The sequence below is a fragment of the Tyto alba genome, unplaced genomic scaffold, assembly GCF_018691265.1.
Source record: "Tyto alba isolate M040663 unplaced genomic scaffold, T.alba_DEE_v4.0 Super-Scaffold_22, whole genome shotgun sequence".
NCBI lineage: Eukaryota > Metazoa > Chordata > Aves > Strigiformes > Tytonidae > Tyto > Tyto alba.
In genome coordinates this window covers 21,230,588-21,246,514 of record NW_024881296.1, presented here as the reverse complement: position 1 = coordinate 21,246,514, position 15,927 = coordinate 21,230,588, and the positions used below count along the sequence as shown (strand labels likewise).

The window sequence follows — 15,927 nt, the reverse complement described above, 5'->3', positions numbered from 1 at the left end:
GTATGTTCAGCTACGATGTTTACAGGATTGGGACCCAAGCAGACATTAGATTTAAACAGTAACGTTTTGTTTTCTTTGCACACTTCCTCCTCCTCCCTCCCTGCCCTCCCACCCCCAATGTATTTAGGGAAAGTTATAGGAGAAAAGGATCTAGCTTTACTTGTTCTACAAAGCACAGAAGCACTAGGTCAATAAACAGTAGATAGAGTAGCTTACCGTTTGGCTTCAAAGCTTTATGGACTCTAGACGAGGGTTCTGAAAGACAACAACATGTTTAAGCACTCCAGCATCCCAAAGAAAGCTACGGGCATCCTGACCAACTTTTTATAACATGGACACCAAAATTTAAGCTTCTGAGCCCATTCAGGAAAGTCAGATTTTCATTTCTCAATCACCCAATTTCCTCACAAAAAAATATTTGTTGAAGTGTCAAACTTACAGCTGTTACCAAAGAACATACATGTTTCTTAATGCAGTATCAGCTGCCCTCCATACAACAAGCCACATGTAAATTTTCATCCCAAGATTCTTGCTTTCAAAAGACTTGGTCATCTCTGTTATTGCTCTAAGTTACTGGAGGTTTCATACTAGAAATATGCATGAGGTACTGACATCTTAGCAGGGCTTTAAAAGCATAAGTAGCTGAACATTGCATAGGAGGCCATTTCATGAGTATTTTGTATTACGCCTTTTACAGGCAAAGCAGCACAGGCAAAGCAGATGAAGGAATGCAATCTTTCACCTCAGAAACAAAGGAAGATGCCTGAAAAGTAATTAAAACTTGATTGTTTTTCAGACACAAGTGCTGACATCAATACTCTCATGAACCTTGTTTAAGTCATGACCAGTACACAATGTTACACACTCCAAATTAGAAAGGTCATTAAGAGGCTGAAGAGAACGCAGTGACTGCAAGATGAAGTCACCCAACTACACAGACATTGGCAATGGCTTCAAGAGCAAACTAACAGTAATTATGGATGTATGTTTGAGCTAGAAGGAAAAAAAAAAAAACACAACAAAACCAACAGAAGTCAGCATAACCACCTCTCAAATGTCTATTAGTCATAAGGCAGACATTACACTAAGTAGAGATTGTAATCATGTTTGAAATAAGAAGCCTATCATAATCAGGATGGAACCACTTCTGAGACAGAAATTATTTCAAGGGGCGAGGGAAATATGTCAGATTTAAACAATGTGACTGGCTTTCCTGCATATCCATTCTTTTATCCATTAGAAAGTACCAACTGTTCGTTATGCATCCACCATTAGGAATGTATATCCTTGAAATTACATACAAACAGTGGATAAAAAAAATTATAAAAAAAATCACAGAAATAAATACTTAATAAGATGTTCCATCCCTATCGGAGAGATGCTGTGCTGTATTAAATCTGCATGGAGTGCAGGTTAAACATCAATTCCATGTGCCCAGCCTCACCCAACCCTGAACAACTGTGCTTGTTTTTCCTTTTGTCATCTTGGTGGTAAAGGATTTTATTTACCTGATTTCCTTCTGACTCTGTGAGGAGCAGTGCCTTCTTTAGGCTGGTAAGAAGATTTCATTTCTCCCTCAGGGCTATAGTGGAAGCCTGGGTGATCTGTGGAACAAGCAGAGGCACAAGGAATAAAGGGAGTGACAAAGGTGTCACTTCACACACATCAGCAGCTCTCTTCAGAGCCAGTGCCTTTGTCCCCTGATGACTGATATAGTGGTACTTCATCAGTGCCCGAAGCAACCCAAGCAAGATATGCTGCTGTAGGGTAGCTGTTATCCACCCAGCCATGGAAACGCTTTGCCCATTTAGTTGTGCCTTGCTCCAGATGGCCAACCCAGCAGCATTTACCCACCATCATCACGTTTGCCAGTTCCTCACTCAGAGCCTTCCTGACCAATTCTCAGCAACAACAACCATGCAAATATATAACAAGTCTGCTTCACTCCAAGACTTGCTCAGCATTTGTATGACAGGACAATTTGTTCTCATTTCTCTAAGCTGCCAGGGATCACTGGCAACATGAAGAGTTAACGCAGCTTGCACCAGTGAAGGCAGCAAGCAGAAGATGCAACCGCAGGGACCGTGCAGACAGGACTGCACTCAGAGGACGGACAGCAGCATCATGTGTGCCTCCTAACGCTGCGACACACACAGGTAAGCTCTTCAGATATAAGCACAAGGCTCGCTGCCCTCCACCTGCAGATTTGCCAGCACGAAGAAGTCGTAGCGCTGCTACATACTTTTTCAAGCTGCATTTGCTTACTGCTAGCCATTCAGTGGGTACTAGCCAGAAGGATTTTATGCTACAGCACAGGAAAGATGATACATATAGTCAGCATGGATTAAGCAAAGAGAGTGACCAGTGTTTACAGAAGGTCTTAGCTGCCTCTTCCTTGCTCATTGTGAGACAGAACTTGCTGGTTGCAGATCAGTTAGCCCAATGCCTACAGAGCTCCATGGGATCTGCAACCAATTTTGGGTTCTCCAGCAAGGTCATAATTCAAGGAGCATAAACCTGGCCTTCTTCCATCTCAGATGAAACCAACAGTTAAAGCCAAACTTCTGAAGATGGTTTTATTAATTTTTTTAAAAACAAAAGTGAAAAAGAACCAACTTACGTATAGCATCCATTTCTAGAATTGCCTGCTTGGCCTGAAAAAGTAACAAATGAAAAAGATAAATTGTAAGTGGAAGGACAAATTACGTTGCGTATTACAGATACTCATGAGTGTATACATAAACAACAGCAAGTTTAATTTTTGGACTAATAAATATGGTTAGCAGCATTATTTTCTGTCTTTCTCTGTGCGCTGGACACGTCCCACATGCAAAGAAGAGCCTTGCTGTCAGGACCTTACCAGAGCTTATCTTCAGGGCTTCACACAAAAACTTGTTGCTCGCTGCACCTGGCAGCTCTACCCTGTGCGCCCGCCTCCCTCCTGGCAGCACACGCCGGGGAGCATGTGCCCACGGCACCCACCTGTGCCGGGAGTTGCTGGAGGATGTAGTGACAGCATATCTGACTGTAAAAACTACTTTGGCTTCAAAGATAGGGGCTGGGCTGGGCTGAGATCATGCTGCACATGCTGCATCTCCTCCATGGAGGCTCAAACCTCCAGAGATCTCTCTGCAAGTCCCAGAATTTATAGCTGGCAATATGCATCTCCATATTCTACTGGGATCAGCACAAAACCAGCCCCTAGTATCTGGGAATCACATTTTTTCTGGTGACTCGCGGAACATTTCCTCCCTAAAAATCAAATAGTTAAACTCCTTTATTTTTTTTCAACTTTGAAGCTGTTGGCGCAGAAAACGCCATCAACCTTGTTTCCTTTAAGAGCTTCCTTGAGGAACAGCTATTAAAAAAAAAAAAAATCATCATTTAGCTTAAGTAAGATTAAACCAGTATAAAAAGCATCTTGCAATTGCTTAAAATTTGTCACTTCCTTTTTAATAGGAAAAATAATCTGAATGTTTTATGAAGCACATCAGCTAATAAGTAAGAACATAAACTAAAATAAAATACCCTATGTAACCTGCCTTCCCTTCTACGGGTGCAGTTCGGTAATTGTCCACCAGGCGTCATATGTGGACTACTATTAAATCCTCCAAAATCTGGGCCGACTCAACTACTGGTTTATTAAAAAAAAAAAAAAAAATGTGCAGAGAACCGCAGAGATTATTTGGTTAGACTTTTCTTTTCTCAAGTGAAATTATTTCTCTGAGCAGAAAATGGCATTATTTTTTTGGTTACACATTTTTTCCACCGATAAAAAAAATTCCAGTAAGACAAAAGAAAAAAACTTGATACAAAAGCTGAGATCATGCTGTAGTACTATTTTTTTTACAACCTAATAAACTGCAATGAGTATTTGCATTGTAAGCATGGATACTAGCATAAACATTATACCTTCAATAAACTCTGTCAACAAAAAGATAGGAGGAGAATTAATAATAGCAACTGATCAGGCTTTTTTTCCTTCCATAATTCCATTTTGTTGAACTATTGAAAATGAGTTGGTACAGCACCATGTACATCAGTCACGGGTAACATTTTTTAGATATTACAGTATAAAACTCAGGGAAACTGACCTGTGAAATTAGTACTGAAAAAAAAAAAAAGCTGTAAACTCAGAAAAAAAAGAATCCTGCTTCCACATGAGCCAGTGTCTGCTGTGTCATGGCAAGAGTTAACTAGGGTTAACATCCTTTGAGAGGTGCAATATGTTACACTGGGAAGCATCATCTGGATCTCTAAGACAGGATTTCATAAATAAAAGGACCAGGTTTCCCTACTCCAAGACATTACAGCTATGAGTATGATATCAGTGCCACATTTTCTCTGGCATAAAGCCTGCTAGCTATCTCATCAAAAAGGGCCTTTATTTTCACATTTATTTTGAGGAATTTTTGAAGGCATAAGGAAACAACATGTTAATTAACCTCCTGGAGTCTTAACCTTCCACAAATTGCCATGCATCTTGCAGCTAACAAGATTGCTTTAAGTTAGTACACATACAAGGAAGTGTTTTGTGGGTGGGGTTTTTTTTAATTTTTACCTTGGCAGGAATTTTAGCAGGATGATTTTCTAGAATTAACCTCTTCAAGTGAAGAATCCAAAGACGCTTGTCTTGCTGCGACTTTGCCTGATAAAAAAAATTGTAACACCATAAAGTGCACTACCGCGCTATAAGCAGGGTCAGGAATAGCATATGGTCATCAGTCAGGCTACCCAGTGGGCATGGAGGTTTCTGTCATACCTGGACAGTATGTTGCATCTTGGGATTTTTGTAGTGGAAGACGCTAAAGCTAAGTGGTTCCTTTGGTATCACTTCAACAAGCATCAGGTTACCACACTGTAACAAAGAGAGGCAATGATGTGAATCACGGAGGAGTTTTGGGGAGACCCGGAGAAAGCACGTTACCGCCTGCTCTCTGACGTACCAGTATGTGAGCTTTGTACACAAACATTTCATCTCTCTTCTTTGTAATTAGCAGCAGCTTGTCAAAGAGGAACAGCGTGCGCTCATTTTTGGCTCGCTGAATGCGAAATGTTCCTTCTAACACCAGCTCCCCATAACTTGTGAGGTCTGGCCCTTTCCAGTTAGTGAGCAAACTCTGTATCTCCTGCAACAGATCAAAGAAGAACAACCAACATTCATTCCAGAGATCATAATGAAATGAAGACTCAAATAATCTGCCGAGGCCGTTCCCACTCTCCTATACAACACTCAGCATCCAACAGTGGAAAGTCACCATACACCAGCTTGCTAGGTTATGTGCAATGTTGCAGCCAGGTGCTTGGAGGCCTATTTCTAAGCCCAGACTAAAGTATAAATAAATAAAATAACCTGAATAGTGGTTACTGCCTCTGCATGGACCCAGCAAAGATCCCTGAGCTCCCTGGGGCAGCCTGTAATGAAAGGGCACAACCTCATCCCCCCAGACTTGCAGAGATGGAGAATGGTCTGTAATTCGGTCAGCAGTCTCTTTCGTGCCTGCGCCTCTCTCCCCTCTATGTCCCTAACCAGCCTCCCTTCACATCCCCTCTCACCCTGGGTACCCTCCTGGAGCTGTGTGGACCACACTGAATGAATTCTAATGCCGTGTCTGTGCCCTGTAGGCCCATCACAGAAAACACTTCCATAAGGTGTTCAGATTGAAGAGATGTTTCTCAGAAGACTAAAGGACCAGAAGTGATTTGGTGAACTGATCATTCAAAGATGAGGATTTATTTGTAATTTTAATGATGTGTATACATACCATAGATATTTCTCACTTTCTTTATTACTCAAGAAAGAGAAGGTTGGAGAAACAGCTAAGAACATCTTCACAAGCCTGTATCACTTAGCTATGGCTATTCTTATTTCCTTGGGTTGCTCGTTTTTTCTGTCAGTGTCAATGACATAGAACAGCAAATTCTAAAAGCAGACTAAACCTTAACTTGGGCAATCTTTAAAGACATCCAACAGACTTTAAACCTGGTAGCATTAGCAAAGCAGGAACAGATTTCCTCATCCTAGACTGGTCTGTCTAGGACATTACACTTTAATAAAGTATTCAGCTAGAAAACATCTCAGTATATTTGCAGCACAGATGCAGCCCAGAGCATTCACAGGAAGAAAACCCCAAGGCAGCACACTTTGGACTATATACAAGACTGTTGTAACAAAAAATCTAAACATAACAAATTAAAAAAGTTAAAAAGTTGCATTTTATCAGATCTCTCTGGGAACCTGCAAATAAGTCAAGGTACCACAGAGGGATCAAGTCCACCACCGCTGAGGGAGACTTTGCGCAGGAACTACTGTTGCAGTACTTGCAGCATTACAGACTGAACAGCAATTTGATAGCCCACAGAAAACCTACCCTTATGGCTGCAGAAACAGATTTTACTTTTTTAAAGGGTAACTATGAACATAAACATTTTCCACAGCCCCATACATTTGCCAACAGAGCTCAATAAATTAAAAAAAGATAATGCTTTTTTTCCAAAAGAATTTAACCCTCTTTATTGCCAAATATTACTGGTTATAATTACTCAGATTTATAGCAGACTGTTGTTAGAAGTCATTAGCATGCATTTCCAGCAATGTGTGGCAAAGGTTACACTGCTGTAGGCAAGATGTTATCAAATGTAACCCTATTCTCCCTACACATAAACAACATCAATAACAACAACAACAACAAAAACAACAACAACAAAAAAAACCAACGCAAAAAATGAGGGCAAATAAGTTGCATTTATGTTAAAAAGAAAAAAAGGGAAAAAGAATAACATGGTGCAGATTTCTGGAATGATATAAGTCTATTACTCCCTTTTACAAACTAAAAAATCCCCCCAGTTTTCTTAAGGCAATATAAATACTGCTGATGAAAATATAACATAAATTGTCATTCACTGGCAAGTTTGAAACAGAACTGTATGAAATCTACAAAAGAGCTTGCTCTTGAAGCCAAAAGTTACTCGGGGTGTAGCCTTTGTTTTCTCCTCAAAAATTCATCTGAAGTGAAGGTAACATTTTTCTAGATATCATGTTTCTAGGTTTATACCTTTCACAAAGCAACTGAAAATGACTCTTCAAAAGCCCAAGAGGAAAGTACTTAAACAAGAAGCACAAGAAACTCCTCAAAACAAAATTAAACAGCACAAAGGGGAGAAATCGGAAACCACAGGATTCTGAACAAAGCCATGCCCTAGGGTTGTAGAGCAGTGCTGTACAATTGAGGGAAAGGAAGAAAGAAAAGTTATCTTAAATTCCATATTACTGCAAAATAAATGCTTTACAGGATGCTGCTTGTAGGGTAGAGATGTCTGAGATTTTCCTGCAGCAGCTATGACCATGGCTTCTAAGATCAAACAGCCACTGGCATACTCAACAGGAGTCTAAATTACGACTGACAAAGATTAAAAGAAAAGATAAACTAAAAAATGTTAATGGTGTGTATATATATAAAATATATGTATTTATATATATACACACACAATTTTTATGTATATATATTGACAAAAACCATATATATATGTACACACACACACAAAAAAAAAAAAAAAACAGCTCACAAACACCCATAAAATCTCTTTGGGAACTCACTTGGAGCCTGATGGCATGTTCATGTTTCCTCTTCATGTCATTTATATGCCATGCCACTCTCTGCATTGTATCTATGGCATCCAGCACCACATCATAGCCCTCAGTGTCCTTGTCGAGGTGGTTTTCTATTTCCTAAGACGGGGGGGAGAAAAAGTCCCATTATTTCTAAAATAATTTTTCCAGCCAGATGCAATATTATGTTTTTATCTATACTATTTTGTCTTTGCATTGCGATCACTCAAATGCAATGTTCCTGCCTTTGTTACTGTTGTATGTTGTTATCAATTTAATTAACAAAAGATGACTAACAAAGCCAAGCCTTTATGGTCACTTTAGCAGTGACTATATTTGCAGCAGCTGATGTGAGCAGAGAGGCACAGAAAGAACATGCAGCATGCTGACAGGAGACCTTTTCAGACAGTGTTTAACAGCTTTCTTAAAACACAGAACATATCTACACACTTGCACAACCCTGATGGAATTACTCTAGGCATTATTTTACAGTTGGAGAGCAGAAAAGCACCAGACATTTTAAGTAAGGATCAGTGTCTTTACACTTCACTAGAACATGACTCTTTAATAGGAAACATATGTGGAAAACGTTAACAATACAGCAGGAATTTCCGAAACTTGCTTAACTCAATTCACTGAATATGGAAAGAGTTCCCACTTCCTCAGTCATTCCTCTCCAAATAATTCTTACCAATCAGGGTGTTTATATGTCTTTAGTCCTTCTTTCAACCACCCCCAGCATTGCAACATGTGGAAAAATGCTGTTTTTCATTGGAACAATAAATTTGTGTATGAAAGTGTTTCACTGTGACAAGAATCTTCAAAAAAAAAAAAAAAAAGCTAATTATTTGGAAATTATTTGGATGCACAGACTGATTCAATATGTCTAAAGCAACTACCAGAAATTCCCCACTCCAAATATATGCACATTCTGTGAAGTGACGAAGACAGAAGCAGTCTCCATATATAGAAATCACACACCCCCAAAAGAAAGAGCATTCAAGGAAACACAGAACCTCTCTAGCCATCAAGCCTTGTACCAGAGGCAGGAACTTCGACGTGCAGCAGCCCTAAACTAAATACATCTCTATTGGGTACTTACGTGCAAAAGCAGGTGGTACTTGAGGATGCGCTGTACGGGTTTCAAGAGATAGGAGCCCAGGGGCAGAGAATGCTGCAACGCTTCCTGGCGCTCTCTGAAGAACTTGGCCAACACCTTGTTCCTCATGCACTCTGTCAACACAGCCACGGACCTGGGAACATCAATACAGAGCTTTAAGACACGCTGCCTCCATAAGTAGTCAAGAACTGTTTCTTCCTCCCCTTGTAAAAGAGGACAGCAGGTTCCTAATCCAATCAGTGCTGTTTCTGTTGTGTTTTGGTGGGGTTTTTTACTGTTATTTGTGCATTCACCGATGCTTTCTCTTGAAATGAAACCACTCTCTCTTACCGGGAATTATATATTTGGAGCACTGAAAAATAAGACCATAATTTTCTAAAGGAGGATAAGAGCAATGAATGACAAGAACAGTCAGAACAAAACTTCAGATGAGCATATTTTTTTTTTACAAAAAAGGTAAACTCCTTGACCCTTCCTCCAATTTTGGAGGGGAAGATGCTGATTTTTTTGTATAGACTTTAATTTGCATTACATAAACTGGCCAAGAGACAAATGAAGAAAGGAAACCCAGAATTCCTACCTTGGGTAGTTGGTGCAGTACTGCGTATATATGTGGAAATCTTCACTCTGCATGTGGAGGAAAGGTTTATATATTCAGATTTTGTCAAACTAGCAGCTAACATGTGTGCAAGATAAAGATGATGACATCAAGACAACATGTCCTATAGTTCCTGACTGATGAATTCTCTACTTTCACTGTGATAGTCCTAACACTACCAGAAACCTATTAATTTAATTTAACTTTCGGGGTCTGGGGCAAGATTTTTCCTTTACTTGAAGGAAGAAACAAGGAAACCTACATAGAGATAAAGCAAGTGGCTTTGCAACAGAACCTCCAAGGTCCTTTATGACAATCTATGCATCTTAAAAAACAAAACAAAACAAAACACCACCACCACCACCCTTCAAACAGGTGATTTGCACGTATCTAATTTTTTGTGTGCTAAAGCACGCAACTGTTTACTGAGAGAAGTAAATTTTGGAAGTTATGTTCAGTGTGTGATTTTCAAGAAACTATAAATACTTTCATATTTAAACACAGTCGAAGCGTAAAAACTAGAAGCCACAAAAGTGATTATTTTTTTTTTTAAAGTAAATTATGACTCTGTGAAAGTAGACAGCTATTACCCAAACAAGTTTTAACTAGATTTAGATGGGTTTCCACACTTGCTTGTCACAGTGAAATTGCCCACACATAACACTGCCAAGCTTCTCAGAGCAAAAGCCTGAGTTTTACTTCTTTCCTCCTTGGCATAAGTTTTTTTCTTTAATTATCATAATTTAATTCCATGAAAAAACAGGTTTCCAGAAACATTCCCATATGCTTTAAGTTCACATCTGTCTATCAACTTCTATCCCAAATAATATGCATTTTTTGCAGCTTGCTGCAGTCCTAAAGACTACGAAAGCACCGCAGAACAGCAAAGTGCTCCCAAAATCAATTACTTGTTCTTTCGTGAGCCCTAGACCAATAAAAAGCAATCATCCAGTAGTAAACATGACCCCAGTTTTCACTCAAAGCATCTCCAGAACAGACCCCGGCATTCTGCAGCACAATAGCTGTGCTTTGCAAGGGGTGGTTGCTCGTGAATGGCGAGACCAAGTATCTGCCCTCACAGAAGGCAACAGTGCTCTGAGGAGCTGCACCGCTTGGGGAGAGGGCTGACTCAGTCTGTGGCTTTTGTTTCTCATTGTTGGTGGTTTTTTGGCCATTCATCAGAAAGAGCCAGCTCAGGCAGTGCCCTTCCCCGTTTCCAACAATACTGCTCCCTTCCCCTCTCACAGGGGTAAAGCAGGCTGTGCCATTCATTCCTCCACTGAGCAGTGATTCATAAGGACCCCGTATAAAGTAAGATGCTACTCCACTTGAGTACAAGTCATTACGATCCTTTTCAATATTTCTTACTGGATTTCAGTATTAATTGTTCTGAAAAAATAAGTAACTCAAGCAAACTTGTAAGGAATATTTCTCTAGGGGACTGCAATTCCCATTTACGCACTAGTGGGCTGTAAGCTCATTAAATTGCTCTTCTGTTGGAAACCAACTAAATGTAGTCTTGATACAAATACAGTTAAACGATTTAGCTTGGTTTTTCACAATTGAACTCATTTTGTTGTCACAGCTAATTTTTACATCAGTGTACCCACACCCCGTGTCCACATCTAGAGACAGTAAGCTCATGTCATAGCGTGTTCATGTCCATGCTTGGGACCCTGGCCAGATCTCCAAACCCTCTCTATTCAAAATGAAGAACTAACAAACCTCAGAGCACTACAAACACATTACACTGTGTTATTTTCTACAGCATTCACTACCAAACTAGTTGGCACCCATAATAAATCATGGTCCTTAAGAGAGAGCATTAGTATGAAATTCAGTATGATGAAAAAAGGTGATTTATTTTATATATGTATGTGTTAATACAAGGGTTTAGTTTAGGAGCTTTTGGTATAATTTGTTATATATTCCTATGGCTACAATGACAGAATAATGCAATTTATAGAATTACTTCATAAGCAAAGTGCAGAACATTTTGTGCTGACTTATTTTTCATATATATATTCTGCTCATAACTATAGTGACATGATTGTTCTGCTGTTCAAACAAAAAGGAAAAGAATATCTGTTTTGAATTTTTAACAAATGAAAGAATTATCTGTAAAACAAAGGAGGCCAAACACTTTAGGGTTTCAGAGTGGTCTAAGCACACATTCCTCACAAAATCAAAAGCAAGTGTGAAATCCCCAGGAGACTTTTCACACTCTCACTCTTTGTTTTTGTTTTGGGCTTTTGTTTGTTTGTTTGTTTTACACAAGATCAAAACTACTTGCAATAGGATTTTTGGTTTTAACAGAATTTTAGTCTATCTATTAAACAGAACAAACTTGTATGAAAAAAAAAATAAAAATGTATTGTCTCATGCCCTTGACACCTCTAAAAACTTTAAGAATGGTTTCACAATCATCCCTGCTTTCTCAACTGACATGATGCCAAATTTCACACTGCACTTATATGTGTACTTGCTTCATTGCATCACAGCTCATTTCATCACACGAAACTATCAGAAAGCATTTACTTTTACTAAGAGCATTTGCTTCTACCAATCTGTGTGAGCATAATGCCAGTAGAAAGTCAATTACATGTACTTTGCCTCTGGAATGAGGCTGTTGATATGCATCAAGCACCTCTGCATGGTCAGAGAAGAGACTTTTAGTTCACACACTCAGCTCATCTCTGCTCCGCAGCAGCCTCCCCAGAGAGCACATCAGGGCACAGGCCAGGCAAACTAAAGCCAATGCTGTGAACTGTGTTCAGAGGCAACAGAAAAACCAGGACTAAGATGAATTTAATATATTTCTATCAATACTTTCACACTGTAAGTGAAATGCCAGCTCTGCTCATCACTTTTTCTTTGGACATTCCTAAAACTTACTCAGCTTGAAAGTTATTTTGTTCACCTCAACTGCCTCCAAACCTGATCAAAACTCATCTCTGCAGGGAGACTGGAATCGCTATAGAGATCATTTTTAATCTGGGGCCCCAAAGCTGTTATGGTAGAGGGTGCAAAAACTGAGAACCACGCTGAGAGTTCCTCTGCACAGACTACAAATTACCCTCAAGTGCAAAGCCAGAAGCGAGCAGATCCTGGTTATACTTGGCTTGTCCCCTGCTGCTGAATCAATTCACTGAGCGTCTCCTCCACCTGAAGTGCCAAGCATGTGGCTATATCCCTGATCTTCTCTTAACTCTCGGTGCACTGTGCTTTTTTACAGCAATAAAAGGCACTTTAAAAGAAAATGGAGACTAAGAAAATGAGGTGAGTCAGAGTGTAAACTGAAGCCAATTGCCTGGATCTCTTCTTCATTAATGAGATGCTAGATTAGAGTAATTCTCCCTTTCCCCTTGGTTAAGCTGTTGGTATGTCTTTCAGAAAACATATGTTCTGCATTTCTGGGGTGCTGAGTGAAAAGAGCGATGTGCCAAAATTAAGCTCTCCTTTACAACAACTCACTTAAACATAAACGTGTGGAATACTGAAGTCAATATTCTAATTAACATTGGCATCGTTACTATGAAAATGAAAGACTATGTTGGCAAGAAAACTTATAAACAATCTTTTATGTGAATAATTAAGCTATAGCTAGGTTTGCATTGGAACCCTTTTATCAGCCTCTGATTATAACCAACAAAACATCTCCAAGACATATAACATACTCGAGTTAGTACAGTTCCTCCAGACAAAGAGACAGGACCAGAGCTGGTAGAAACTAAACTAGTACATCACTACCCTCAGCAGCAGGTTATTTCCATGCAGCACCCACCCCACGTTGTTTAAACAAATACCCAACTGCACCATCTGCATCTTGGGGCAGAAAAGTCATGACCAGACACGGTTTAAAAAAGTATGCTTTTCTGCATTTGTGTGAGTTATTAACGAATCAAAATATCTGGAAGCAGAGGGATTTAATACAATGTTGTAAGTTGTTATTAAATATTTCTATTTCTATAAAGTCATAGCTTTGCATGGCTATTTTATCTCCTAGTTTCATGTCACTGGCTACTCTACACTAAAGACATCTTGCTGAAGTCTGTTAACAAGTAAAAGCTGTCATTTTAGGAGCGATTTACTTTGGACACTCAGCACAACAAATGTTTAGATAAAAACTCAAATCCACAACGATGAGGTTTTGTTCACAGTGAGCTAATGTGATTTGATAATCCTTACTGTACTTCCCTTAGAAGTAAAAGTTGCAAGTCTGTTTACTACTCAAGCATGAAAGTTATACAAAGAAATCAGTGATGTATGATTGTGTGAACAAAGTATAATATGCTATGCAACAAATTTTATTGAGCAAAACCAAATAACAAAGTCAAATTCAAAGAAACAGTCTATCAAATACAGTCCAAAACCAGACCTTAAAAAAATTAAGCTCCCTACATGTTTACACAAATATAAAACATTTTAGTTCCAACAAGCGGCAGAGTTACTTTCACCATAACTGTTCTGTTATGCATGTAAACCAACTTTGTGTCATTTCACATGAATCTTGAAGAAAGAAATGGCTATTACTTTATGCAGTTACCAAGTTTCATGAAATGCAAAAAAGCAAGTACAGTACCTACAGTGAAAATGTGAGTATATGTTTAAAGTCCTCAAAGCTATGGTATTCAAGGTTGAACCAGCAGGGTGAAAGAAATGGCCCTAGATCCAGAGCTCATGTAACCGAAGCACACTTCCACTGGAAGCATTAAAGAAGCTCCAGCAGAGCTACATCCATTAGCACAGGCTGTGAGCTATGACTTCAGCACGATATTATCCCCATGCTTAACTCTCAGTGAAGATCTAGCACACTCGAAGAAATTGAACAATAAATGGCCAAAGTCCCGTAAGACTTGAAGGACTACATACTGCCAAAGAAGGCAGTTTTATTTCCACTACTCAATACCGGGAAGATACAAGCAACCAAGAATGGACAATTGGAGTCTGTTAAGACAGTCAGCAGTTGCTGTAATGACATCTTCACGGCCAAAACCAGAACTGTGGGGTATTTTGGTATTGTTTGATTTTGCTTTTAAGTGTTTGCACTTGTCTGGATGAAGCTAAAAAATGCTCATTAGGACTGCAATCTCTAGCAATTTCTGAGCCATCAGGCAGTTGCCTGCCAATAATACAAATGCTAAAAGCATTTGACAAGGGAACAAAAAGCATAAGCAATGATATGCAGATGGATTTTTGAACTAATGGCCAGAAAATCTACCAGAAAAGTTCTTTCTTCTGGCCAATATGATTGAGAGCCCAACTTTTTCCTGGACTTGTTATTATCATTGCACCACCTCTGTTTCATGTCCCAGCCAGGAGTATTCTCAGCAGTCCCAGCTATAAGCAAGCAACACAGCAGACAGATCTACCAGCCAGGACCCCAGATCCTTATTTGCTAAGCTGTTTCCTAGTCAGCCAGACTCAGTGTGCACATGCGGTTACTCCATTTCAGAAGCAGGACTTTGCACTTGACGTCATCCCATTTCCTCTCCTTCAATTCAATGTAGGCTATTTGGAGCAATAACAACATTCCATAAACCTAATTGCAATAGGGCAAAATGTCCTGGTTCAGGCTAGAATAAAGTTCATGTTCGTTTCGGTAGCTGGAGGAGTGCTGCAGCACCCTGAGACCCCAGGGGTTCTCCAGGCCCGAGAGCCCTTGCCTGTGTGCGGGGGCGGGGGGAGCACAGCTGGAGGGCTGGGCCCGGATTGGCCGATATTCCATGTCATGTGACATCACACTCACTATATAAAGGCAGGAGTGGGCCGGGAGGGGCTCTCACTTCCGGGGGTGTGGCTGCGGCGTCTTTGTGTTCGGGATCGCCAGACGGGAGCAGATGGGTGTTGGTCGGTCGGTGGGTGGTGAGCAGCTGTATGGTACACTACCCACTGATACTGCTGTCACCATATTATTCTGTTACTGTTATTAAACTGTTTTTATCTCAACCCGCGAGTCTCCCTTTGTCCCTCCGATTCCCTCCCCATTCCCAAGTCAGGGGAGGGTGGGTGAGCAACTGCGTGGCGTTTAGATGCCAACCAGGCTCAAACAACGACACAAAAATACATCCTACTTTTGTAGTAGTGATGCCAACACTGAGATCTCTTGGTGCTTACAAAGGATCAATTACTAGTTTTTCAAACTCGACTCAAGCAATTGATCCAGGGAACCAGCAGCACTTAGCTGGTATCATCAGTCCCCTTTACAACAAAATCCCTTGTGTCACAACAGTGCCAAACAAATTACTGGACCACCATGAGAGGGTGGTCCAGTTAATCCTAAAATCCTTGTATTAGACCTACTACATTGAATGCTTGGTGCTGCAATACTGAGATCAGGACAAAGCATAAAACATGACAGGGCTTGGCTTTTTTGTTTTGGTTTGGTCTTTGGGTTTTTGTTGTTAATGGAAAAAGGCAAACACATCTACAGAGAGATTATCCAAATTTAAACAACTACACACCCTCTCTTTCACTTCCCCCAGAAATACCATGGAGATGGCATTGTTTCTTATCACATTTGGGCTCTACAGATTCAAAGCATATCTAGGTTCTCTGGTGAAGTCTGCAGTGAAATAGGGTCACCTGTACCCATTATAG

At 40.0% G+C, this 15,927-nt stretch overlaps 1 protein-coding gene across 6 annotated transcripts in view; it reads right to left on the bottom strand.

Moving 5' to 3' along the window:
- The window catches only part of PLEKHG1 (pleckstrin homology and RhoGEF domain containing G1), a 130,253-nt gene that overhangs the window by 9,723 nt on the left and 104,603 nt on the right, over positions 1-15,927 (bottom strand). For all 6 annotated transcript variants that reach the window (XM_042795971.1, XM_042795972.1, XM_033011633.2 and 3 more), the window contains 9 exons: positions 9,310-9,356; positions 8,712-8,862; positions 7,598-7,729; positions 4,947-5,129; positions 4,763-4,858; positions 4,562-4,648; positions 2,621-2,654; positions 1,509-1,604; positions 217-255 (listed from right to left, as the gene is read on the bottom strand). In XM_042795971.1, the coding sequence (XP_042651905.1) occupies positions 217-255; positions 1,509-1,604; positions 2,621-2,654; positions 4,562-4,648; positions 4,763-4,858; positions 4,947-5,129; positions 7,598-7,729; positions 8,712-8,862; positions 9,310-9,356 (865 nt within the window). The remainder of the gene's footprint in view (positions 1-216; positions 256-1,508; positions 1,605-2,620; positions 2,655-4,561; positions 4,649-4,762; positions 4,859-4,946; positions 5,130-7,597; positions 7,730-8,711; positions 8,863-9,309; positions 9,357-15,927) is intronic.